This window comes from Taudactylus pleione, unplaced genomic scaffold, assembly GCF_031769625.1.
Source record: "Taudactylus pleione unplaced genomic scaffold, aTauple2 ptg001576l, whole genome shotgun sequence".
NCBI classification, from domain to species: domain Eukaryota; kingdom Metazoa; phylum Chordata; class Amphibia; order Anura; family Myobatrachidae; genus Taudactylus; species Taudactylus pleione.
Genome location: NW_028285973.1, coordinates 501942 through 528482, shown reverse-complemented (window position 1 = coordinate 528482; position 26541 = coordinate 501942). Strand labels below are relative to the sequence as shown.

Sequence of the window (26541 nt, the reverse complement as noted above, 5' to 3'; positions counted from 1 at the left end):
CTGTACTGTACTGCTGTAGTTTATGACCCATATTGTACTGTACTGCTGTAGTCTATGACCCATACTGTACTGTACTGCTGTAGTCTATGACCCATACTGTACTGTACTGTACTGCTGTAGTCTATGACCCATACTGTACTGTACTGCTGTAGTCTATGACCCATACTGTACTGTACTATATAGATAGACTATAATCCATACTGTACTGTACTGCTGTAGTCTATGACCCATACTGTACTGTACTGCTGTAGTCTATGACCCATACTGTACTGTATTGCTGCATACTCTGTGCTGGTTCTCAGTAATCTGACTCTTGTAGCACCTCAGGATCTGCAGCTGTTCCCAGACACCTTCTATCTTCAGTCTGCCCCCAGCCACACACTGCAGCCCCTACACTCACACTACTACTCTCCCCCCTTATAGACCTGTGCAGTAGTCCTTACACCTAGTGCAGTCCCTTACTTAGCCCCCCACAGCCCACCCCCATATAGTACCCTTCCACGCTGCAGCAGCCTCTCACACCCCCTTTCTCCCCGAGCATCCACTTGGCAGAGCTGTGCGGCTATTATTACCAGCTGCCTGACTGCTCCTCTCTCCTGCACCGCCCCAGGCTGGCCTGTCTGCAGGATCCGATGGCTAAGTACAGCCGGACATGGAGTGCATTGCTGGCAACCACCCTGTACTCACTGCTGTGTATTCATTGCTGCGCTACCAGGACTCTGAGGAAGAGAGCTCTGTACCTGAAAGTCAGCGACAAGTATGATGTAAGTTGGGGTCTGGGGTATCAGAGCATTGGGGGGCTGTGTACCCCACTAGGTGCCTCTATTGGTGTCTTTCGGTCTGTACAGTTGGCTCACACATGTTGTTTTTTTTTTGCATTGGCTGCAAAGGGGTTAAACCTGTTGTGTTCCCTCATGTCTGAGCGAGGCGGCTGCGTTGTTACATGGTTCTCTGGCTCAGATCAGTACTTTCCTGCTGTGTGTGAGAGTCACCGTGTGTTTACTCAGAAACTAAATATGTGCAACGCTGCGGCGACCTTTTGTGTGCGCAGAATCGTTTCTCAGAGGTGCAAAGTCCCCGCGTCCCACGGAGGTGTCCGCCGCGTTGGAGATTATAGCGTACGCCTAGAGCTGGGGGTGATGGTCCCATCATTCTGCTGTGTAGGGGTCTGGGTTGTAGGACTGTGGACCCCTATGGGCTCTATCAGCGGTATAAATGGGCCTGATCCAGAGATGTACTCTATTCCGATATTTGCGCAGTTGAGTGATTATCGGTGGACTGCGCATGCATCACGGTCGCACTACACACACGCCAAGGTACATTTCCGATACCGCTCTGTGCGGATTACTTTGCAAAGTGATTGACAGCCAGGGACTCTTTGCTGGAGGTTACGGGGAGTGTCGGCTACAAGCGCAGGTGCATGGCGACCATTTCGGGGGCGTGTTACAACCTGTGTCTGCGATCCCTACGCATTAAACATGGCTCCGGCTTCTCCTTTCCTGCGCCCATTCTGCGCGACTATACTCACTCAGGACTGCTTACATCGAATGATCTGCGACCAATGATATGTATTTCTACGCTCTTGTTTGGATCCATGAAGCCGCCGATGGGCGTTTCCGTACAGTTCCGGCTACAGCATTAGCGTATTCTCGCACAGCATCTGTGTATGGGATCGCAGCTGTAGATGTGTTAGTGAGACACGTGAGTCACGCCCAAAATCACTGCACCTGTGCACTATTATACCGCAGGTGTTCGCCATTATTTACCTGTGCTCACCATTATTTACCTGTGTACTATTATACCGCAGGTGCTCACCATTATTTACCTGTGCACTATTCTACCGCAGGTATTCACCATTATTTACCTGTGCACTATTGTACCACAGGTGCTCACCATTATTTACTTGTGCAATATTATACCGCAGGTGCTCACCATTATTACCTGTGCACTATTATACCGCAGGTGCTCACCATTATTTACATGTGCACTATTATACCGCAGGTATTCACCATTATATACCTGTGCACTATTATACCACTGGTATTCTCCATTATTTACCTGTGCACTGTTATACCACAGGTGCTCACCATTATTTACCTGTGCACTATTCTACCGCAGGTATTCACCATTATTTACCTGTGCACTATAATACCACAGGTGCTCACCATTATTTACCTGTGCACTATTCTACCGCAGGTATTCACCATTATTTACCTGTGCACTATTCTACCGCAGGTATTCACCACTATTTACCTGTGCACTATAATACCACAGGTGCTCACCATTATATACCTGTGCACTATTATACCACTGGTATTCTCCATTATTTACCTGTGCACTGTTATACCACAGGTGCTCACCATTATTTACCTGTGCACTATTCTACCGCAGGTATTCACCATTATTTACCTGTGCACTATAATACCACAGGTGCTCACCATTATTTACCTGTGCACTATTCTACCGCAGGTATTCACCATTATTTACCTGTGCACTATTCTACCGCAGGTATTCACCACTATTTACCTGTGCACTATAATACCACAGGTGCTCACCATTATTTACCTGTGCACTATTGTACCACAGGTGCTCACCATTGTCGTTATCGTGCAATCGCTCGCAAATCGGGCATGTTGTGGACGGAAACGACCTGTGATGCGCATGCCCGCGGGTCGCTTCCGACATCCGACATTGCCCGTACATGCAGGTCAACCTGACGATCCCGTCAGGTTCAGCATGAGCGGGGATGAGGGATGTGCCGGGACTGAACGAGTGAACGTTCAGGGTAGGCACATTACTAGCTATACAAAACGACAGCACGATTGCAATGTCGCAATCGTGCTCTCGTTTGTATATCGCTAAGTGGTTACCCCCCATAATGCAGGAGATTTATAACTAGCGCTCCCAATTACTGTCACTAGGGGGTGCTGTCTGATCTCTATGTCCAGCAGAGCTTTCCTGAGTTTGGTACTGTTAGTAAGTGCCCACCTCAGATGCCATAAATTGCTTTATGCCTGTGGAGCCATATTCGGAGGAGGAGAACCTGAAGCCTCATCTGCGCGACCGATGGGACGATGCAATGAGCAAAGCTGTCACATGCAGCGTGTAACGACACATTGCGCCGTTGTACACCGGACAGCGCGGAGTGTACGGCACACTCAATGTTACATCCCGTCACTGCTTCACCTGTAATGACCTCTTAGCTCTGGGTAATGTGCAGTGTGATAACACGTAATATACATTCAGCAAACTGACGTGTGTTCAGCTGTGCGTGGGCCCCAATTCCCGCTGTACCCACAGTGCGCTCAGGTAGTAGGAGAACCATGTGTTTTGTGTCAGTAAGTCCCGGCTGTGCCTACAGTGCGCTCAGGTAGTAGGAGAACCATGTGTCTTGTGTCAGTAAGTCCCGGCTGTGACTACAGTGCACTCAGGTAGTAGGAGAACCATGTGTTTTGTGTCAGTAACTCCTGGCTGTGCCTACAGTGCACTCAGGTAGTAGGAGAACCATGTGTTTTGTGTCAGTAAGTCCCGGCTGTGCCTACAGTGCGCTCAGCTAGTAGGAGAACCATGTGTTTTGTGTCAGTAAGTCCCGGCTGTGACTACAGTGCGCTCAGGTAGTAGGAGAACCATGTGTTTTGTGTCAGTAACTCCTGGCTGTGCCTACAGTGCACTCAGGTAGTAGGAGAACCATGTGTTTTGTGTCAGTAAGTCCCGGCTGTGCCTACAGTGCGCTCAGCTAGTAGGAGAACCATGTGTTTTGTGTCAGTAAGTCCCGGCTGTGACTACAGTGCGCTCAGGTAGTAGGAGAACCATGTGTTTTCTGTCAGTAAGTCTCGGCTGTGACTACAGTGCGCTCAGGTAGTAGGAGAACCATGTGTTTTGTGTCAGTAAGTCCCGGCTGTGCCTACAGTGCGCTCAGCTAGTAGGAGAACCATGTGTTTTGTGTCAGTAAGTCCCGGCTGTGCCTACAGTGCGCTCAGGTAGTAGGAGAACCATGTGTTTTGTGTCAGTAAGTCCCGGCTGTGACTACAGTGCGCTCAGGTAGTAGGAGAACCGTGTGTTTTGTGTCAGTAAGTCCCGGCTGTGACTACAGTGCGCTCAGGTAGTAGGAGAACCATGTGTTTTGTGTCAGTAAGTCCCGGCTGTGACTACAGTGCGCTCAGGTAGTAGGAGAACCATGTGTTTTCTGTCAGTAAGTCCTGGCTGTGACTACAGTGCGCTCAGGTAGTAGGAGAACCATGTGTTTTGTGTCAGTAAGTCCCGGCTGTACCTACAGTGCGCTCAGGTAGTAGGAGAACCGTGTGTTTTGTGTCAGTAAGTCCCGGCTGTACCTACAGTGCGCTCAGGTAGTAGGAGAACCATGTGTTTTGTGTCAGTAAGTCCCGGCTGTGACTACAGTGCGCTCAGCTAGTAGGAGAACCATGTGTTTTGTGTCAGTAAGTCCCGGCTGTGCCTACAGTGCGCTCAGCTCGTAGGAGAACCATGTGTTTTGTGTCAGTAAGTCCCGGCTGTGCCTACAGTGCGCTCAGCTAGTAGGAGAACCATGTGTTTTGTGTCAGTAAGTCCCGGCTGTGCCTACAGTGCGCTCAGGTAGTAGGAGAACCATGTGTTTTGTGTCAGTAAGTCCCGGCTGTGCCTACAGTGCGCTCAGGTAGTAGGAGAACCATGTGTTTTGTGTCAGTAAGTCCCGGCTGTGCCTACAGTGCGCTCAGCTAGTAGGAGAACCATGTGTTTTGTGTCAGTAAGTCCCGGCTGTGCCTACAGTGCGCTCAGGTAGTAGGAGAACCATGTGTTTTGTGTCAGTAAGTCCCGGCTGTGACTACAGTGCGCTCAGGTAGTAGGAGAACCATGTGTTTTGTGTCAGTAAGTCCCGGCTGTGACTACAGTGCGCTCAGGTAGTAGGAGAACCGTGTGTTTTGTGTCAGTAAGTCCCGGCTGTGACTACAGTGCGCTCAGGTAGTAGGAGAACCGTGTGTTTTCTGTCAGTAAGTCCCGGCTGTGACTACAGTGCGCTCAGGTAGTAGGAGAACCGTGTGTTTTGTGTCAGTAAGTCCCGGCTGTACCTACAGTGCGCTCAGGTAGTAGGAGAACCGTGTGTTTTGTGTCAGTAAGTCCCGGCTGTACCTACAGTGCGCTCAGGTAGTAGGAGAACCATGTGTTTTGTGTCAGTAAGTCCCGGCTGTGACTACAGTGCGCTCAGCTAGTAGGAGAACCATGTGTTTTGTGTCAGTAAGTCCCGGCTGTGCCTACAGTGCGCTCAGCTAGTAGGAGAACCATGTGTTTTGTGTCAGTAAGTCCCGGCTGTGCCTACAGTGCGCTCAGCTAGTAGGAGAACCATGTGTTTTGTGTCAGTAAGTCCCGGCTGTGCCTACAGTGCGCTCAGGTAGTAGGAGAACCATGTGTTTTGTGTCAGTAAGTCCCGGCTGTGCCTACAGTGCGCTCAGCTAGTAGGAGAACCATGTGTTTTGTGTCAGTAAGTCCCGGCTGTGACTACAGTGCGCTCAGCTAGTAGGAGAACCATGTGTTTTGTGTCAGTAAGTCCCGGCTGTGACTACAGTGCGCTCAGCTAGTAGGAGAACCATGTGTTTTGTGTCAGTAAGTCCCGGCTGTGACTACAGTGCGCTCAGGTAGTAGGAGAACCATGTGTTTTGTGTCAGTAAGTCCCGGCTGTGACTACAGTGCGCTCAGGTAGTAGGAGAACCATGTGTTTTCTGTCAGTAAGTCCTGGCTGTGACTACAGTGCGCTCAGGTAGTAGGAGAACCATGTGTTTTGTGTCAGTAAGTCCCGGCTGTACCTACAGTGCGCTCAGGTAGTAGGAGAACCGTGTGTTTTGTGTCAGTAAGTCCCGGCTGTACCTACAGTGCGCTCAGGTAGTAGGAGAACCATGTGTTTTGTGTCAGTAAGTCCCGGCTGTGACTACAGTGCGCTCAGCTAGTAGGAGAACCATGTGTTTTGTGTCAGTAAGTCCCGGCTGTGCCTACAGTGCGCTCAGCTCGTAGGAGAACCATGTGTTTTGTGTCAGTAAGTCCCGGCTGTGCCTACAGTGCGCTCAGCTAGTAGGAGAACCATGTGTTTTGTGTCAGTAAGTCCCGGCTGTGCCTACAGTGCGCTCAGGTAGTAGGAGAACCATGTGTTTTGTGTCAGTAAGTCCCGGCTGTGCCTACAGTGCGCTCAGGTAGTAGGAGAACCATGTGTTTTGTGTCAGTAAGTCCCGGCTGTGCCTACAGTGCGCTCAGCTAGTAGGAGAACCATGTGTTTTGTGTCAGTAAGTCCCGGCTGTGCCTACAGTGCGCTCAGGTAGTAGGAGAACCATGTGTTTTGTGTCAGTAAGTCCCGGCTGTGACTACAGTGCGCTCAGGTAGTAGGAGAACCATGTGTTTTGTGTCAGTAAGTCCCGGCTGTGACTACAGTGCGCTCAGGTAGTAGGAGAACCGTGTGTTTTGTGTCAGTAAGTCCCGGCTGTGACTACAGTGCGCTCAGGTAGTAGGAGAACCGTGTGTTTTCTGTCAGTAAGTCCCGGCTGTGACTACAGTGCGCTCAGGTAGTAGGAGAACCGTGTGTTTTGTGTCAGTAAGTCCCGGCTGTACCTACAGTGCGCTCAGGTAGTAGGAGAACCGTGTGTTTTGTGTCAGTAAGTCCCGGCTGTACCTACAGTGCGCTCAGGTAGTAGGAGAACCATGTGTTTTGTGTCAGTAAGTCCCGGCTGTGACTACAGTGCGCTCAGCTAGTAGGAGAACCATGTGTTTTGTGTCAGTAAGTCCCGGCTGTGCCTACAGTGCGCTCAGCTAGTAGGAGAACCATGTGTTTTGTGTCAGTAAGTCCCGGCTGTGCCTACAGTGCGCTCAGCTAGTAGGAGAACCATGTGTTTTGTGTCAGTAAGTCCCGGCTGTGCCTACAGTGCGCTCAGGTAGTAGGAGAACCATGTGTTTTGTGTCAGTAAGTCCCGGCTGTGCCTACAGTGCGCTCAGCTAGTAGGAGAACCATGTGTTTTGTGTCAGTAAGTCCCGGCTGTGACTACAGTGCGCTCAGCTAGTAGGAGAACCATGTGTTTTGTGTCAGTAAGTCCCGGCTGTGACTACAGTGCGCTCAGCTAGTAGGAGAACCATGTGTTTTGTGTCAGTAAGTCCCGGCTGTGACTACAGTGCGCTCAGGTAGTAGGAGAACCATGTGTTTTGTGTCAGTAAGTCCCGGCTGTGACTACAGTGCGCTCAGGTAGTAGGAGAACCGTGTGTTTTCTGTCAGTAAGTCCCGGCTGTGACTACAGTGCGCTCAGGTAGTAGGAGAACCGTGTGTTTTGTGTCAGTAAGTCCCGGCTGTACCTACAGTGCGCTCAGGTAGTAGGAGAACCGTGTGTTTTGTGTCAGTAAGTCCCGGCTGTACCTACAGTGCGCTCAGGTAGTAGGAGAACCATGTGTTTTGTGTCAGTAAGTCCCGGCTGTGACTACAGTGCGCTCAGCTAGTAGGAGAACCATGTGTTTTGTGTCAGTAAGTCCCGGCTGTGCCTACAGTGAGCTCAGCTAGTAGGAGAACCATGTGTTTTGTGTCAGTAAGTCCCGGCTGTGCCTACAGTGCGCTCAGCTAGTAGGAGAACCATGTGTTTTGTGTCAGTAAGTCCCGGCTGTGCCTACAGTGCGCTCAGGTAGTAGGAGAACCATGTGTTTTGTGTCAGTAAGTCCCGGCTGTGACTACAGTGCGCTCAGGTAGTAGGAGAACCATGTGTTTTGTGTCAGTAAGTCCCGGCTGTGACTACAGTGCGCTCAGGTAGTAGGAGAACCATGTGTTTTGTGTCAGTAAGTCCTGGCTGTGCCTACAGTGCACTCAGGTAGTAGGAGAACCATGTGTTTTGTGTCAGTAAGTCCCGGCTGTGACTACAGTGCGCTCAGGTAGTAGGAGAACCATGTGTTTTGTGTCAGTAAGTCCCGGCTGTGACTACAGTGCGCTCAGGTAGTAGGAGAACCATGTGTTTTGTGTCAGTAAGTCCCGGCTGTGACTACAGTGCGCTCAGGTAGTAGGAGAACCATGTGTTTTGTGTCAGTAAGTCCCGGCTGTGACTACAGTGCGCTCAGGTAGTAGGAGAACCGTGTGTTTTGTGTCAGTAAGTCCCGGCTGTACCTACAGTGCGCTCAGGTAGTAGGAGAACCGTGTGTTTTGTGTCAGTAAGTCCCGGCTGTACCTACAGTGCGCTCAGGTAGTAGGAGAACCATGTGTTTTGTGTCAGTAAGTCCCGGCTGTGACTACAGTGCGCTCAGCTAGTAGGAGAACCATGTGTTTTGTGTCAGTAAGTCCCGGCTGTGCCTACAGTGCGCTCAGCTAGTAGGAGAACCATGTGTTTTGTGTCAGTAAGTCCCGGCTGTGCCTACAGTGCGCTCAGGTAGTAGGAGAACCATGTGTTTTGTGTCAGTAAGTCCCGGCTGTGCCTACAGTGCGCTCAGGTAGTAGGAGAACCATGTGTTTTGTGTCAGTAAGTCCCGGCTGTGCCTACAGTGCGCTCAGCTAGTAGGAGAACCATGTGTTTTGTGTCAGTAAGTCCCGGCTGTGACTACAGTGCGCTCAGCTAGTAGGAGAACCATGTGTTTTGTGTCAGTAAGTCCCGGCTGTGACTACAGTGCGCTCAGGTAGTAGGAGAACCATGTGTTTTGTGTCAGTAAGTCCCGGCTGTGACTACAGTGCGCTCAGGTAGTAGGAGAACCATGTGTTTTGTGTCAGTAAGTCCCGGCTGTGACTACAGTGCGATCAGGTAGTAGGAGAACCATGTGTTTTCTGTCAGTAAGTCCCGGCTGTGACTACAGTGCGCTCAGGTAGTAGGAGAACCGTGTGTTTTGTGTCAGTAAGTCCCGGCTGTACCTACAGTGCGCTCAGGTAGTAGGAGAACCGTGTGTTTTGTGTCAGTAAGTCCCGGCTGTACCTACAGTGCGCTCAGGTAGTAGGAGAACCATGTGTTTTGTGTCAGTAAGTCCCGGCTGTGACTACAGTGCGCTCAGCTAGTAGGAGAACCATGTGTTTTGTGTCAGTAAGTCCCGGCTGTGCCTACAGTGCGCTCAGCTAGTAGGAGAACCATGTGTTTTGTGTCAGTAAGTCCCGGCTGTGCCTACAGTGCGCTCAGCTAGTAGGAGAACCATGTGTTTTGTGTCAGTAAGTCCCGGCTGTGCCTACAGTGCGCTCAGGTAGTAGGAGAACCATGTGTTTTGTGTCAGTAAGTCCCGGCTGTGACTACAGTGCGCTCAGGTAGTAGGAGAACCATGTGTTTTGTGTCAGTAAGTCCCGGCTGTGACATGTGTTTTGTGTCAGTAAGTCCCGGCTGTGCCTACAGTGCGCTCAGCTAGTAGGAGAACCATGTGTTTTGTGTCAGTAAGTCCCGGCTGTGCCTACAGTGCGCTCAGCTAGTAGGAGAACCATGTGTTTTGTGTCATGAAGTCCCGGCTGTACCTACAGTGCGCTCAGGTAGTAGGAGAACCATGTGTTTTGTGTCAGTAAGTCCCGGCTGTGCCATGTGTTTTGTGTCAGTAAGTCCCGGCTGTGACTACAGTGCGCTAAGGTAGTAGGAGAACTGTGTGTTTTGTGTCAGTAAGTCCCGGCTGTGCCTACAGTGCACTCAGGTAGTAGGAGAACCATGTGTTTTGTGTCAGTAAGTCCCGGCTGTGCCATGTGTTTTGTGTCAGTAAGTCCCGGCTGTGACTACAGTGCGCTAAGGTAGTAGGAGAACCGTGTGTTTTGTGTCAGTAAGTCCCGGCTGTACCTACAGTGCGCTCAGGTAGTAGGGGAACCATATGTTTTGTGTCAGTAAGTCCCGGCTGTGCCTACAGTGCGCTCAGGTAGTAGGAGAACCATGTGTTTTGTGTCAGTAAGTCCCGGCTGTACCTACAGTGCACTCAGGTAGTAGGAGAACCGTGTGTTTTGTGTCAGTAAGTCCCGGCTGTGCCTACAGTGCGCTCAGGTAGTAGGAGAACCATGTGTTTTGTGTCATTAAGTCCCGGCTGTGCCTACAGTGCGCTCAGGTAGTAGGAGAACCATGTGTTTTGTGTCATTAAGTCCCGGCTGTGCCTACAGTGCGCTCAGGTAGTAGGAGAACCATGTGTTTTGTGTCATTAAGTCCCGGCTGTGCCTACAGTGCGCTCAGGTAGTAGGAGAACCATGTGTCTTGTGTCAGTAAGTCCCGGCTGTGACTACAGTGCGCTCAGGTAGTAGGAGAACCATGTGTTTTGTGTCAGTAAGTCCTGGCTGTGCCTACAGTGCACTCAGGTAGTAGGAGAACCATGTGTTTTGTGTCAGTATGTCCTGGCTGTACCTACAGTGCGCTCAGGTAGTAGGAGAACCATGTGTTTTGTGTCAGTAAGTCCCGGCTGTGCCTACAGTGCGCTCAGGTAGTAGGAGAACCGTGTGTTTTGTGTCCCGGCTGTGCCTACAGTGCGCTCAGGTAGTAGGAGAACCATGTGTTTTGTGTCAGTAAGTCCCGGCTGTGCCTACAGTGCGCTCAGGTAGTAGGAGAACCATGTGTTTTGTGTCAGTAAGTCCCGGCTGTGCCTACAGTGCGCTCAGGTAGTAGGAGAACCATGTGTTTTGTGTCATTAAGTCCCGGCTGTGCCTACAGTGCGCTCAGGTAGTAGGAGAACCATGTGTTTTGTGTCATTAAGTCCCGGCTGTGCCTACAGTGCGCTCAGGTAGTAGGAGAACCATGTGTTTTGTGTCATTAAGTCCCGGCTGTGCCTACAGTGCGCTCAGGTAGTAGGAGAACCATGTGTCTTGTGTCAGTAAGTCCCGGCTGTGACTACAGTGCGCTCAGGTAGTAGGAGAACCATGTGTTTTGTGTCAGTAACTCCTGGCTGTGCCTACAGTGCACTCAGGTAGTAGGAGAACCATGTGTTTTGTGTCAGTAAGTCCCGGCTGTGCCTACAGTGCGCTCAGCTAGTAGGAGAACCATGTGTTTTGTGTCAGTAAGTCCCGGCTGTGACTACAGTGCGCTCAGGTAGTAGGAGAACCATGTGTTTTCTGTCAGTAAGTCTCGGCTGTGACTACAGTGCGCTCAGGTAGTAGGAGAACCATGTGTTTTGTGTCAGTAAGTCCCGGCTGTGCCTACAGTGCGCTCAGCTAGTAGGAGAACCATGTGTTTTGTGTCAGTAAGTCCCGGCTGTGCCTACAGTGCGCTCAGCTAGTAGGAGAACCATGTGTTTTGTGTCAGTAAGTCCCGGCTGTGACTACAGTGCGCTCAGGTAGTAGGAGAACCATGTGTTTTCTGTCAGTAAGTCCCGGCTGTGACTACAGTGCGCTCAGGTAGTAGGAGAACCATGTGTTTTGTGTCATTAAGTCCCGGCTGTGCCTACAGTGCGCTCAGGTAGTAGGAGAACCATGTGTTTTGTGTCATTAAGTCCCGGCTGTACCTACAGTGCGCTCAGGTAGTAGGAGAACCATGTGTTTTGTGTCAGTAAGTCCCGGCTGTGCCATGTGTTTTGTGTCAGTAAGTCCCGGCTGTGACTACAGTGCGCTAAGGTAGTAGGAGAACTGTGTGTTTTGTGTCAGTAAGTCCCGGCTGTGCCTACAGTGCACTCAGGTAGTAGGAGAACCATGTGTTTTGTGTCAGTAAGTCCCGGCTGTGCCATGTGTTTTGTGTCAGTAAGTCCCAGCTGTACCCACAGTGCGCTCAGGTAGTAGGAGAACCATGTGTTTTGTGTCAGTAAGTCCCGGCTGTGACTACAGTGCACTCAGGTAGTAGGAGAACCGTGTGTTTTGTGTCAGTAAGTCCTGGCTGTGCCTACAGTGCACTCAGGTAGTAGGAGAACAATGTGTTTTGTGTCAGTAAGTCCTGGCTGTGCCTACAGTGCACTCAGGTAGTAGGAGAACCATGTGTTTTGTGTCAGTAAGTCCCGGCTGTACCTACAGTGCGCTCAGGTAGTAGGAGAACCATGTGTTTTGTGTCAGTAAGTCCCGGCTGTACCTACAGTGCGCTCAGGTAGTAGGAGAACCATGTGTTTTGTGTCAGTAAGTCCCGGCTGTGCCATGTGTTTTGTGTCAGTAAGTCCCGGCTGTGACTACAGTGCGCTAAGGTAGTAGGAGAACCATGTGTTTTGTGTCAGTAAGTCCCGGCTGTGCCTACAGTGCGCTCAGGTAGTAGGAGAACCATGTGTTTTGTGTCAGTAAGTCCCGGCTGTACCTACAGTGCGCTCAGGTAGTAGGAGAACCATGTGTTTTGTGTCAGTAAGTCCCGGCTGTGCCTACAGTGCACTCAGGTAGTAGGAGAACCATGTGTTTTGTGTCATTAAGTCCCGGCTGTGCCTACAGTGCGCTCAGGTAGTAGGAGAACCATGTGTTTTGTGTCATTAAGTCCCGGCTGTGCCTACAGTGCGCTCAGGTAGTAGGAGAACCATGTGTTTTGTGTCAGTAAGTCCCGGCTGTGACTACAGTGCGCTCAGGTAGTAGGAGAACCATGTGTTTTGTGTCAGTAAGTCCTGGCTGTGCCTACAGTGCACTCAGGTAGTAGGAGAACCATGTGTTTTGTGTCAGTATGTCCTGGCTGTACCTACAGTGCGCTCAGGTAGTAGGAGAACCATGTGTTTTGTGTCAGTAAGTCCCGGCTGTGCCTACAGTGCGCTCAGGTAGTAGGAGAACCGTGTGTTTTGTGTCCCGGCTGTGCCTACAGTGAGCTCAGGTAGTAGGAGAACCATGTGTTTTGTGTCAGTAAGTCCCCGCTGTGACTACAGTGTGCTCAGGTAGTAGGAGAACCATGTGTTTTGTGTCAGTAAGTCCCAGCTGTACCCACAGTGCGCTCAGGTAGTAGGAGAACCATGTGTTTTGTGTCAGTAAGTCCCAGCTGTACCCACAGTGCGCTCAGGTAGTAGGAGAACCCTGTGTTTTGTGTCAGTAAGTCCCGGCTGTGCCTACAGTGCGCTCAGGTAGTAGGAGAACCGTGTGTTTTGTGTCAGTAAGTCCTGGCTGTACCAACAGTGCGCTCAGGTAGTAGGAGAACAGTGTGTTTTGTGTCAGTAAGTCCCGGCTGTACCCACAGTTCGCTCAGGTAGTAGGAGAACCATGTGTTTTGTGTCAGTAAGTCCCGGCTGTGCCTACAGTGCGCTCAGGTAGTAGGAGAACCGTGTGTTTTGTGTCAGTAAGTCCTGGCTGTACCTACAGTGCACTCAGGTAGTAGGAGAACCGTGTGTTTTGTGTCAGTAAGTCCCGGCTGTGACTACAGTGTGCTCAGGTAGTAGGAGAACCATGTGTTTTGTGTCAGTAAGTCCCAGCTGTACCCACAGTGCGCTCAGGTAGTAGGAGAACCATGTGTTTTGTGTCAGTAAGTCCCAGCTGTGCCTACAGTGTGCTCAGGTAGTAGGAGAACCGTGTGTTTTGTGTCAGTAAGTCCTGGCTGTACCAACAGTGCGCTCAGGTAGTAGGAGAACCATGTGTTTTGTGTCAGTAAGTCCCGGCTGTACCCACAGTTCGCTCAGGTAGTAGGAGAACCATGTGTTTTGTGTCAGTAAGTCCCGGCTGTACCCACAGTTCGCTCAGGTAGTAGGAGAACCGTGTGTTTTGTGTCAGTAAGTCCCGGCTGTGACTACAGTGTGCTCAGGTAGTAGGAGAACCATGTGTTTTGTGTCAGTAAGTCCTGGCTGTACCTACAGTGCACTCAGGTAGTAGGAGAACCGTGTGTTTTGTGTCAGTAAGTCCCGGCTGTACCTACAGTGCGCTCAGGTAGTAGGAGAACCATGTGTTTTGTGTCAGTAAGTCCCGGCTGTGCCTACAGTGCACTCAGGTAGTAGGAGAACCATGTGTTTTGTGTCAGTAAGTCCTGGCTGTGCCTACAGTGCACTCAGGTAGTAGGAGAACCATGTGTTTTGTGTCATTAAGTCCCGGCTGTGCCTACAGTGCGCTCAGGTAGTAGGAGAACCATGTGTTTTGTGTCAGTAAGTCCCGGCTGTGCCATGTGTTTTGTGTCAGTAAGTCCCGGCTGTGACTACAGTGCGCTAAGGTAGTAGGAGAACCGTGTGTTTTGTGTCAGTAAGTCCCGGCTGTACCTACAGTGCGCTCAGGTAGTAGGAGAACCTTGTGTTTTGTGTCAGTAAGTCCCGGCTGTGCCTACAGTGCGCACAGGTAGTAGGAGAACCATGTGTTTTGTGTCAGTAAGTCCCGGCTGTGCCTACAGTGCGCTCAGGTAGTAGGAGAACCATGTGTTTTGTGTCAGTAAGTCCCGGCTGTGCCTACAGTGCGCTCAGGTAGTAGGAGAACCTTGTGTTTTGTGTCAGTAAGTCCCGGCTGTGACTACAGTGCGCTCAGGTAGTAGGAGAACCATGTGTTTTGTGTCAGTAAGTCCTGGCTGTGCCTACAGTGCACTCAGGTAGTAGGAGAACCATGTGTTTTGTGTCAGTAAGTCCCGGCTGTGACTACAGTGCGCTCAGGTAGTAGGAGAACCATGTGTTTTGTGTCAGTAAGTCCCGGCTGTGACTACAGTGCGCTCAGGTAGTAGGAGAACCATGTGTTTTGTGTCAGTAAGTCCTGGCTGTGCCTACAGTACACTCAGGTAGTAGGAGAACCATGTGTTTTGTGTCAGTATGTCCCGGCTGTACCTACAGTGCGCTCAGGTAGTAGGAGAACCATGTGTTTTGTGTCAGTAAGTCCCGGCTGTGCCTACAGTGCGCTCAGGTAGTAGGAGAACCGTGTGTTTTGTGTCCCGGCTGTGCCTACAGTGCGCTCAGGTAGTAGGAGAACCATGTGTTTTGTGTCAGTAAGTCCCGGCTGTGACTACAGTGTGCTCAGGTAGTAGGAGAACCATGTGTTTTGTGTCAGTAAGTCCCAGCTGTACCCACAGTGCGCTCAGGTAGTAGGAGAACCATGTGTTTTGTGTCAGTAAGTCCCAGCTGTACCCACAGTGCGCTCAGGTAGTAGGAGAACCATGTGTTTTGTGTCAGTAAGAGCCGGCTGTGCCTACAGTGCGCTCAGGTAGTAGGAGAACCGTGTGTTTTGTGTCAGTAAGTCCTGGCTGTACCTACAGTGCACTCAGGTAGTAGGAGAACCGTGTGTTTTGTGTCAGTAAGTCCCGGCTGTACCTACAGTGCGCTCAGGTAGTAGGAGAACCATGTGTTTTGTGTCAGTAAGTCCCGGCTGTGCCTACAGTGCACTCAGGTAGTAGGAGAACCATGTGTTTTGTGTCAGTAAGTCCTGGCTGTGCCTACAGTGCACTCAGGTAGTAGGAGAACCATGTGTTTTGTGTCAGTAAGTCCCGGCTGTACCTACAGTGCGCTCAGGTAGTAGGAGAACCATGTGTTTTGTGTCAGTAAGTCCCGGCTGTACCTACAGTGCGCTCAGGTAGTAGGAGAACCATGTGTTTTGTGTCAGTAAGTCCCGGCTGTGCCTACAGTGCACTCAGGTAGTAGGAGAACCGTGTGTTTTGTGTCCCGGCTGTACCCACAGTGCGCTCAGGTAGTAGGAGAACCATGTGTTTTGTGTCATTAAGTCCCGGCTGTGCCTACAGTGCGCTCAGGTAGTAGGAGAACCATGTGTTTTGTGTCAGTAAGTCCCGGCTGTGCCTACAGTGCGCTCAGGTAGTAGGAGAACCCTGTGTTTTGTGTCAGTAAGTCCCGGCTGTGCCTACAGTGCGCTCAGGTAGTAGGAGAACCGTGTGTTTTGTGTCAGTAAGTCCCGGCTGTGCCTACAGTGCGCTCAGGTAGTAGGAGAACCATGTGTTTTGTGTCAGTAAGTCCCGGCTGTGCCTACAGTGCGCTCAGGTATTAGGAGAACCGTGTGTTTTGTGTCAGTAAGTCCCGGCTGTGCCTACAGTGCGCTCAGGTAGTAGGAGAATCGTGTGTTTTGTGTCAGTAAGTCCCGGCTGTACCTACAGTGCGCTCAGGTAGTAGGAGAACCATGTGTTTTGAGTCATTAAGTCACGGCTGTGCCTACAGTGCGCTCAGGTAGTAGGAGAACCATGTGTTTTGTGTCAGTAAGTCCCGGCTGTGCCTACAGTGCGCTCAGGTAGTAGGAGAACCTTGTGTTTTGTGTCAGTAAGTCCCGGCTGTGCCTACAGTGCGCTCAGGTAGTAGGAGAACCATGTGTTTTGTGTCAGTAAGTCCCGGCTGTGCCTACAATGCGCTCAGGTAGTAGGAGAACCTTGTGTTTTGTGTCAGTAAGTCCCGGCTGTGCCTACAGTGCACTCAGGTAGTAGGAGAACCGTGTGTTTTGTGTCAGTAAGTCCTGGCTGTGCCTACAGCGCGCTCAGGTAGTAGGAGAACCATGTGTTTTGTGTCAGTAAGTCCCGGCTGTGCCTACAGTGCGCTCAGGTAGTAGGAGAACCATGTGTTTTGTGTCATTAAGTCCCGGCTGTGCCTACAGTGCGCTCAGGTAGTAGGAGAACCGTGTGTTTTGTGTCAGTAAGTCCCGGCTGTGCCTACAGTGCGCTCAGGTAGTAGGAGAATCGTGTGTTTTGTGTCAGTAAGTCCCGGCTGTACCTACAGTGCGCTCAGGTAGTAGGAGAACCATGTGTTTTGAGTCATTAAGTCCCGGCTGTGCCTACAGTGCGCTCAGGTAGTAGGATAACCATGTGTTTTGTGTCAGTAAGTCCCGGCTGTGCCTACAGTGCGCTCAGGTAGTAGGAGAACCTTGTGTTTTGTGTCAGTAAGTCCCGGCTGTGCCTACAGTGCGCTCAGGTAGTAGGAGAACCATCTGTTTTGTGTCAGTAAGTCCCGGCTGTGCCTACAATGCGCTCAGGTAGTAGGAGAACCTTGTGTTTTGTGTCAGTAAGTCCCGGCTGTGCCTACAGTGCACTCAGGTAGTAGGAGAACCGTGTGTTTTGTGTCAGTAAGTCCTGGCTGTGCCTACAGTGCGCTCAGGTAGTAGGAGAACCATGTGTTTTGTGTCAGTAAGTCCCGGCTGTGCCTACAGTGCGCTCAGGTAGTAGGAGAACCATGTGTTTTGTGTCAGTAAGTCCCAGCTGTACCCACAGTGTGCTCAGGTAGTAGGAGAACCATGTGTTTTGTGTCATTAAGTCCCGGCTGTGACTACAGTGCGCTCAGGTAGTAGGAGAACCATGTGTTTTGTGTCATTAAGTCCCGGCTGTGACTACAGTGCGCTCAGGTAGTAGGAGAACAGTGTGTTTTGTGTCATTATGTCCCAGCTGTACCTACAGTGCGCTCAGGTAGTAGGAGAACCATGTGTTTTGCGTCCTGGTTGTAGATAGGTTACCTGGGAAAGAAGTATGAAAACTATGGGCCTGATTCAGAGCCGGACGCTCTGACCAGAGCGCTCGCTCTGAATCAGGGCCCTCCTCCATTAAAATGGAGCGTCGTCCTGGACGCTCGTATAGCTGTGGGTCACCACCCACAGCATATACGGGCGTCCAAAAAGATGGTCGCGATGGTCTTGACCATCGCGACCATCGGACTTGCGAGGGAAACCCTGCGGTCGGGTTTCCCAGCCACAAGCCCTGGACTGATTTTGGCTCTATCAGTGCCAAAATCACTCCCACTGACATCACTAGTGATGTCAGTGGGGCCGGCTTCAGACGGTAGGCGTTCCCTTCGGAACGCCTCCGTCTGGCAGGCACGCCCCCAGCACGCCCACCAATGGGGGCGTGCTGTCAATCAACATCGACAGCACGCCCCCTTTGGTGCGAGACCCGGAGCGATGGGAACCCCGTCGCTCGCCGGGTCTCGCGCATGCGCACGACGGAGCTCCCTCCGTCGTGCGCATGCGCAGTGGGGAACATCGACCCACTTGCGAGCGTACTGACGCTCGCGAGTGGGTCTGAATGACCACCTATGACAGGCAGCTTAGTTTGATTACAGACAAGTGCCTGGTGCTGCTTCTCCTCTTTATAGTGACTGTAATTCATATCTGTCATTATCATCATAATCAGTATGAGCAATACAAGAACAGTGACTTACAGTACAGAACATTCCAGGACATGGGCAGGGATTATACACATTGCTGCATCAGCAGTCACAGCACCCAGATACACAGCAGGGCGGCAGCACCCAGATACACAGCAGGGTGGCAGTACCCAGATACACAGCAGGGCGGCAGTACCCAGATACACAGCAGGGCAGCAGTACCCAGATACACAGCAGGGCGGCAGCACCCAGATACACAGCAGGGTGGCAGTACCCAGATACACAGCAGGGCGGCAGTACCCAGATACACAGCAGCGGTCACAGCACCCAGATACACAGCAGGGCGGCAGCACCCAGATACACAGCAGGGCGGCAGCACCCAGATACACAGCAGGGCGGCAGTACCCAGATACACAGCAGGGCGGCAGTACCCAGATACACAGCAGGGCGGCAGCACCAAGATACACAGCAGGGCGGCAGCACCCAGATACACAGCAGCAGTCACAGCACCCAGATACACAGCAGGGCGGCAGCACCCAGATACACAGCAGGGCGGCAGTACCCAGATACACAGCAGGGCGGCAGCACCCAGATACACAGCAGGGCGGCAGTACCCAAATACACAGCAGGGCGGCAGTACCCAGATACACAGCAGGGCGGCAGTACCCAGATACACAGCAAGGCGGCAGCACCCAGATACACAGCAGGGCGGCAGCACCCAGATACACAGCAGGGCGGCAGCACCCAGATACACAGCAGGGCGGCAGCACCCAAATACACAGCAGGGCGGCAGTATCTGTGCAGGCAGTGTGGAGGAGATGATGGTGGAATTGGTGAGGAAAGGGAAGAGGGCCCTGCTCGTGGGAGCTTACAATCTAATCCTGTTTGATTTTAAGGAGAACAGCACAGCCCTACTTTGTGTTCTGTATGCGGAGTGGTAATCCCAGTCCTTCTCATTCCTCATATATAGATAGGTAGGTGCTCAGTACTACTTCCTTGCTGTATTGGTCTCTTCTCATTTTCAGCATATCTTACACTGTCCTTTATTATCATTTATATATATGGCGCCACAAGTGTTCCGCAGCGCCTGACACAGTACATAAACACATACGTGACTAAAGACTTACAGAACAATACAGGACCAGGACATGGATAATATACATTGCTACATTAGTGACCATAACACCCAGATATGTAAAGAGCGTAAGCACCAAGTGTTAGGTGCCCTGGTGGGGGGTAAGAAGTAGATGAACATAAAGTAGGGAGAAGTACAAGAGGGTAGAGGCCCTGCTCGTAAGAGCTTACTTTCTAAAGGGGAGGGCAGACAGACAGGGGTGACACAGAAGGGCAGGGGCAGACAGACAGGGGTGACACAGAAGGGGAGGGGCAGACAGACAGGGGTGACACAGAAGGGGAGGGGCAGACAGAAGGGTGACACAGAAGGGGAGGGGCAGACAGACAGCGGTGACACAGAAGGGGAGGGGCAGACAGACAGGTGTGACACAGATGGGGAGGGGCAGACAGACAGGGGTGACACAGAAGGGGAGGGGCAGACAGACAGGGGTGACACAGATGGGGAGGGGCAGACAGACAGGTGTGACACAGATGGGGAGGGGCAGACAGACAGGTGTGACACAGAAGGGGAGGGGCAGACAGACAGGGGTGACACAGAAGGGGAGGGGCAGACAGACAGGGGTGACACAGAAGGGGAGGGGCAGACAGACAGGGGTGACACAGAAGGGGAGGGGCAAACAGACAGGGGTGACACAGATGGGGAGGGGCAGACAGACAGGTGTGACACAGATGGGGAGGGGCAGACAGACAGGTGTGACACAGAAGGGGAGGGGCAGACAGACAGGGGTGACACAGAAGGGGAGGGGCAGACAGACGGGTGACACAGAAGGGGAGGGGCAGACAGACAGGGGTGACACAGAAGGGGAGGGGCAGACAGACAGGGGTGACACAGAAGGGGAGGGGCAGACAGACAGGGGTGACACAGAAGGGAAGGGGCAGACAGACAGGGGTGACACAGAAGGGGAGGGGCAGACAGACAGGGGTGACACAGAAGGGGAGGGGCAGACAGACAGGTGTGACACAGAAGGGGAGAGGCAGACAGACAGGGGTGACACAGAAGGGGAGGGGCAGACAGACAGGGGTGACACAGAAGGGGAGGGGCAGACAGACAGGGGTGACACAGAAGGGGAGGGGCAGACAGACAGGGGTGACACAGAAGAGGAGGGGCAGACAGACAGGTGTGACACAGAAGGGGAGGGGCAGACAGACGGGTGACACAGAAGGGGAGGGGCAGACAGACAGGGGTGACACAGAAGGGGAGGGGCAGACAGACAGGTGTGACACAGATGGGGAGGGGCAGACAGACAGGGGTGACACAGAAGGGGAGGGGCAGACAGACAGGGGTGACACAGAAGGGGAGGGGCAGACAGACAGGGGTGACACAGAAGGGGAGGGGCAGACAGACAGGTGTGACACAGATGGGGAGGGGCAGACAGACAGGTGTGACACAGAAGGGGAGGGGCAGACAGACAGGGGTGACACAGAAGGGGAGGGGCAGACAGACGGGTGACACAGAAGGGGAGGGGCAGACAGACAGGGGTGACACAGAAGGGGAGGGGCAGACAGACAGGGGTGACACAGAAGGGGAGGGGCAGACAGACAGGGGTGACACAGAAGGGAAGGGGCAGACAGACAGGGGTGACACAGAAGGGGAGGGGCAGACAGACAGGGGTGACACAGAAGGGGAGGGGCAGACAGACAGGTGTGACACAGAAGGGGAGAGGCAGACAGACAGGGGTGACACAGAAGGGGAGGGGCAGACAGACAGGGGTGACACAGAAGGGGAGGGGCAGACAGACAGGGGTGACACAGAAGGGGAGGGGCAGACAGACAGGGGTGACACAGAAGAGGAGGGGCAGACAGACAGGGGTGACACAGAAGGGGAGGGGCAGACAGACGGGTGACACAGAAGGGGAGGGGCAGACAGACAGGGGTGACACAGAAGGGGAGGGGCAGACAGACAGGTGTGACACAGATGGGGAGGGGCAGACAGACAGGGGTGACACAGAAGGGGAGGGGCAGACAGACAGGGGTGACACAGAAGGGGAGGGGCAGACAGACAGGGGTGACACAGAAGGGGAGGGGCAGACAGACAGGGGTGACACAGAAGGGGAGGGGCAGACAGACAGGGGTGACACAGAAGGGGAGGGGCAAACAGACAGGGGTGACACAGATGGGGAGGGGCAGACAGACAGGTGTGACACAGATGGGGAAGGGCAGACAGCAGGGGTGACACAGATGGGGATGGGCAGACAGACAGGGGTGACACAGAAGGGGAGGGGCAGACAGACAGGGGTGACACAGAAGGGGAGGGGCAGACAGACAGGGGTGACACAGAAGGGGAGGGGCAGACAGACAGGTGTGACACCGAAGGGGAGGGGCAGACAGACAGGGGTGACACAGAAGGGGAGGGGCAGACAGACAGGTGTGACACAGAAGGGGAGGGGCAGACAGACAGGTGTGACACAGAAGGGGAGGGGCAGACAGACAGGTGTGACACAGAAGGGGAGGGGCAGACAGACAGGGGTGACACAGAAGGGGAGGGGCAGACAGACAGGGGTGACACAGAAGGGGAGGGGCAGACAGACAGGGGTGACACAGAAGGGGAGGAGCAGACAGACAGGTGTGACACAGAAGGGGAGGGGCAGACAGACAGGTGTGACACAGAAGGGGAGGGGCAGACAGACAGGTGTGACACAGAAGGGGAGGGGCAGACAGACAGGGGTGACACAGAAGGGGAGGGGCAGACAGACAGGGGTGACACAGATGGTGAGGGGCAGACAGACAGGTGTGACACAGAAGGGGAGGGCAGACAGACAGGGGTGACACAGATGGTGAGGGGCAGACAGACAGGGGTGACACAGATGGTGAGGGGCAGACAGACAGGGGTGACACAGATGGGGAGGGGCAGACAGACAGGGGTGACACAGAAGGGGTAGATGGGGAGGAAGGAGCATGTAATAATAATTATATAGCGCTTTTCTCCCTTAGGACTCTAGGTCGCTTTAGAGACATCAGAAAACATGGTACATTGTACCATGGATTTGGTGTCGGAAAAAATAGAAAACCGCACAGAGATAATTCAGATCAGCCAAAACCTAGAGAGCACGATAAGCCTACTGCAGGGATGGTGCAGACATAGCTTCTATGCAGGGCCGGAGCTACCATTAGGCAGCCGCCTAAGGGCGTGGGCCACTGCGGGGCGCCGCTGAGTCCATTAAACTAAACATTGAAGGATCCTTTATTTATACTGCACTAGCGGCAGCCGCCGATCTAACCTGCAGCAGCTGCTTCTGTAACAGTGTCTCCTCTCCCCACACAATCACGTCACTGGCGTGGCAATCTCAGGCTGCATCCGCACGGGTTGTCAGCGGTGCAGCAGGAAGGGTAACAAGCCAGCCGCATGTGTGCACGGGAGGCAATCGGGAAGCCGACTGCCTAAATACCGGCAGCCGGCTTCCCGACTGTCTTATCCCGGCAAGGGTGAAATGCCGGGCGTCTAGATGTAGACGCCCGCATTTCCCCGACGCCGGGAGACCGGCGCCCGGCATCACGATCGTAGTGATGCTGGGCGCCGCGAGCGGACAGCCGCGGGGGGGGAGGGTTAGGTTTAGGGCTCCTGGGGGGGACTTAGGGTTAGGCTAGGGGAAGGGAGGGTTAGGGTTAGGCACCCCCGGGGGGGACTTAGGGTTAGGCACCCCCCCGGGGGACTTAGGTTCAGGCAGCGGGGAAGGGGGGGATTAGGGTTAGGCACTTGGGGGGGAAATTAGGGTTAGGCACCCCTAAGGAGGGTTAGGGGGGTTAGGTTAGGTTAGTGGATACTTACCTATCCACGATCGGGATTTCCAGCGCTGTCGGGCTTCTGCTGCGTCGCACTCTGCTCCTGTCGGCCTGCCGGTGACGGGAATCGAACCGCCGGCTATGCGGCTGGCAGTATTTCATACCAATTCCGTGTGCACTGTCCAATCAGCACAGGAGGGGGAAGACAGATGTGTCTGTTAGCCAATCCGCACATGAGGGAGACTGGAGGGCATTACACTGCTTAACACACAGGCAATGCAGTATCCCTGCACCCAGCCATATCTGCAGCAGGAGCTGTGTCACTGTCTGTCCTATAAATAAGGAGCTTATACCCCTCCTATAGTGATGCACACAGTGCATATACTGTATAGTGTGACACACACACCACATGGAGGCTTCTCAGCTTTCTATCACACGTCTGAGCAGAAAGAGGTGACCTATGGCTGTGTATGTACAAGTCTCAGGGTGTGCTAGACAGCAGGGCGGGCTGGGACTTACAGCTCTATTACAGGTTGTCTGTTTTACGGTTGTGTTAAGCTGTCAGTAAATCCCGCTGTAATGTACTTATGGCAGATGTCATTTACACACACAATGCATTGCTAGACCATGCAGCAGCCAGCACTGACTTCCCTGAAGGTGCATACACATTATACGCATGCGCGAGGGACCTCGTCTAGTGTTTCCCTGACAGGTGTGTATGTCATTAATGACACTGACTGATATCATGCATGTTACCGTTTAGTGCCGGGCTCCCTCCCTCATTCCCGAACATGCAGCTACCTGACAATATCGTCACGTTGGCCTGCATGTTGTGGCGATGAACGATGAAGACCAATGACCTGCGCACATCATTGGTCGTTCATCGTTATGGTTCATCGTTTTGCCGTAGATACTGGACGATATAGTGAACGATATTGTTAAGTGTACTCACCTTAAGGGTTCTATTTACTACAATCCGCATATTGAATGCGGATTGTAGTGTGATATTACCGAGTGAATTCGCATTGCGAATTCAGGCAATATCACAGGGATTTACTATAAATCCCTTGCAGGGACAGAGCTTGTGATAAAGCTCTGTCCCTGCGGATCCCATCCGCACTCTAGTCGCGGTATTTTCGGAAAAAATACCGCGACTAAGAGCCCGCGCATGCGCCGACCCACCGTCGCTGCTACCCCCCACCGACGCTAAGCCCCGCCCCCACAATCGCGGACCCCCGCGTCCCCCCCCTCCCTTCATTACACTTACCTGCATCCTCCTGGCCTCCGGTGATCTTCTCCGGGCCTCCAGGTGATCTCCCATACTGCACTGGGACCCGATCACCTGATGACCGGGCCGCAGTGCACTATGGGAGCCCAGCTGACCGGAGAGGAGCCATCACCGGAGGCCCGATCACCGGTCCCTGGATTCAGGTAAGTAAAAAAAAATGTTTCAATTTTTTTTTTCTTTTTTTTTTTTACAGCAATCAGCTTGCGGTTTGTTTAGACCACACCGTTAGAGCAGAGTGGGAGCCCGGTAACCGGGGGGAGACCCTGGATAACGCCACCTCCAGGTGGCGTTATTATCAAAGGGCTTCCCCCGGTATTTTTTTACAATTTATTTTTAGTAACTCTAGTCGGATCACATTTCCCATTACAATTATGGGAAATGCGATTTGCTTTACTAAAAATAAGTGATACATACAGTCAGGTCCATAAATATTGGGACATTGACAGAATTCTCATATTTTGGCCTCTATTCACCACCACAATGGCTTTGAAATGAAACAAACAAGATGTGATTTACCTGCAGACTTTCAGATTTAATTTGAGGGTAATTACATCCAAATCAGGTGAACAGTGTAGGAATTACACCGGTTTCTATATGTGCCTCCCACTTTTTAAGGAGCCAAAAGTAATGGGACAAACTAAACAATCCTAAATCTAACTTTCACTTTTTAATACTTTGTTGCAAATCCTTTGCAGGCAATTACAGTCTGGAATGCATAGACATCACCAGACACTGGGTTTCATCCCTGGTGATGCTCTGCCAGGCCTCTACTGCAAATGTCTTCAGTTCCTGCTTGTTCTTGGGGCATTTTCCCTTCAGTTTTGTCTTCATCAAGTGAAATGCATGCTCAATCGGATTCAGGTCAGGGGATTGACTTGGCCATTGCATAATATTCCACTTTTTAGCCTTAAAGAACTCTTTGGTTGCTTTTGCAGTATGCTTCGGGTCATTGTCCATCTGCACTGTGAAGCGCCGTCCAATGAGTTCTGAAGGATTTGACTGAATATGAGCATATAATATTGCCCAAATTCATTCTGCTGCTTTTGTCAGCAGTCACCATTAATAAATACAAGGGAACCAGTTCCATTGGCAGCCATACATGCCCACGCCATGACACTACCACCACCATGCTTCACTGATGAGGTGGTATGTTGTGGATCATGAGCAGTTCCTTTCCTTCTCCATACTCTTCTCTTCCCATCACTCTGGTACAAGTTGATCTTTGTCTCATCTGTCCATAGGATGTTGTTCCAGAACTGTAATGGCTTTTTTAGATGCTGTTTGGCAAACTCTAATCTGGTCTTCCTGTTTTTGTGGCTCACCAATGGTTTGCATCTTGTGGTGAACCCTTTATATTCACTCTTGTGAAGTCTTCTCTTGACTGTTGACTTTGACACATATACACCTACCTCCTGGAGAGTGTTCTTGATTTGGCCAACTGTTGTGAAGGGGTTTTTCTTCACCAGGAAAATAATTATTTTGTCATCCACCACAGTTGTTTTCCGTGGTCTTCCGGGTCTTTTGGTGTTGCTGAGCTCTCCGGTGCGTTCTTTCTTTTTAAGAATGTTCCAAACAGTTGATTTGGCCACACCTAATGTTTTTGCTATCTCTCTGATGGGTTTGTTTTGAGTTTTCAGCCTAATGATGGCTTCACTGATAGTGACAGCTCTTTGGATCTCATATTGAGAGTTGACAGCAACTGATTCCAAATACAAATGTCACACCTAGAATCAACTCCAGACCTTTTACCTGCTTAATTGATAATGAAATAACGAGGGAATAGCCCACACCTGTCCATGAAATAGCTTCTGAGTTGATATTCCCATTACTTTTGGCCCCTTAAAAAGTGGGAGGCACATATAGAAACCGTTGTAATTCCTACACCGTTCACCTGATTTGGATGTAATTACCTTCAAATTAAATCTGAAAGTCTGCAGGTAAATCACATCTTGTTTGTTTCATTTCAAAGCCATTGTGGTGGTGAATAGAGGCCAAAATCTGAAAATTCTGTCAATGTCCCAATATTTATGGACCTGACTGTACATGTGTGTGACTGTATGTCTCTCTCTCATATATGATAACTTGAATTGGTGTTGTATTAAAGTGATCCATTGTGATCACACAGATTGGATTTGCATTTGTGCATTTGTTGCCCCTATTATTAATCCTCTGTGAGTGATGTTCACCAACACCTCTCAGGTATGTGGGTTTAGTGCCACCTATGGCTGCAGTCACATGTGGGCATAGTGCCTGGCTGGCATGGCATTTACTTTGTCACATTATAGCAGACTCTGCCGTTTCCATCCTTTATAGAAATCTAATCAGTGGGAAGTGTTACACCACATGACATAGTACAAGGGCAGCAGCAGGGTTCCTGTATGCACAGAGGGCATATGCAAAGCATTCTGTGGGGGACATTCAAATGTTTTGATGGCGACTTTTTTTTTTTTTTTTAAGACTCCTGACGGAGCAATTCAATTGTTGCTCCGTCAGGACGTGACAGCCGCCGGTCCTGGCATTTCTGCTGCCACCCTCAGAGCGTGCAAGAAATGTGTGAGAAACCCCCTGCTGAGGGCTCGCTAACCACAGTTAGA

The 26541-nt window shown here is 51.7% G+C and overlaps 1 protein-coding gene across 1 annotated transcript in view; it reads left to right on the top strand.

Moving 5' to 3' along the window:
• Window positions 1-404: 404 nt before the first annotated feature.
• The window catches only part of WFDC1 (WAP four-disulfide core domain 1), an 86770-nt gene continuing 60633 nt past the window's right edge, over window positions 405-26541 (top strand). Inside the window, exon 1 of the mRNA XM_088464102.1 lies at window positions 405-764. Within this exon, the coding sequence (XP_088320228.1) occupies window positions 633-764 (132 nt within the window). The 5' untranslated portion in view covers window positions 405-632. The remainder of the gene's footprint in view (window positions 765-26541) is intronic.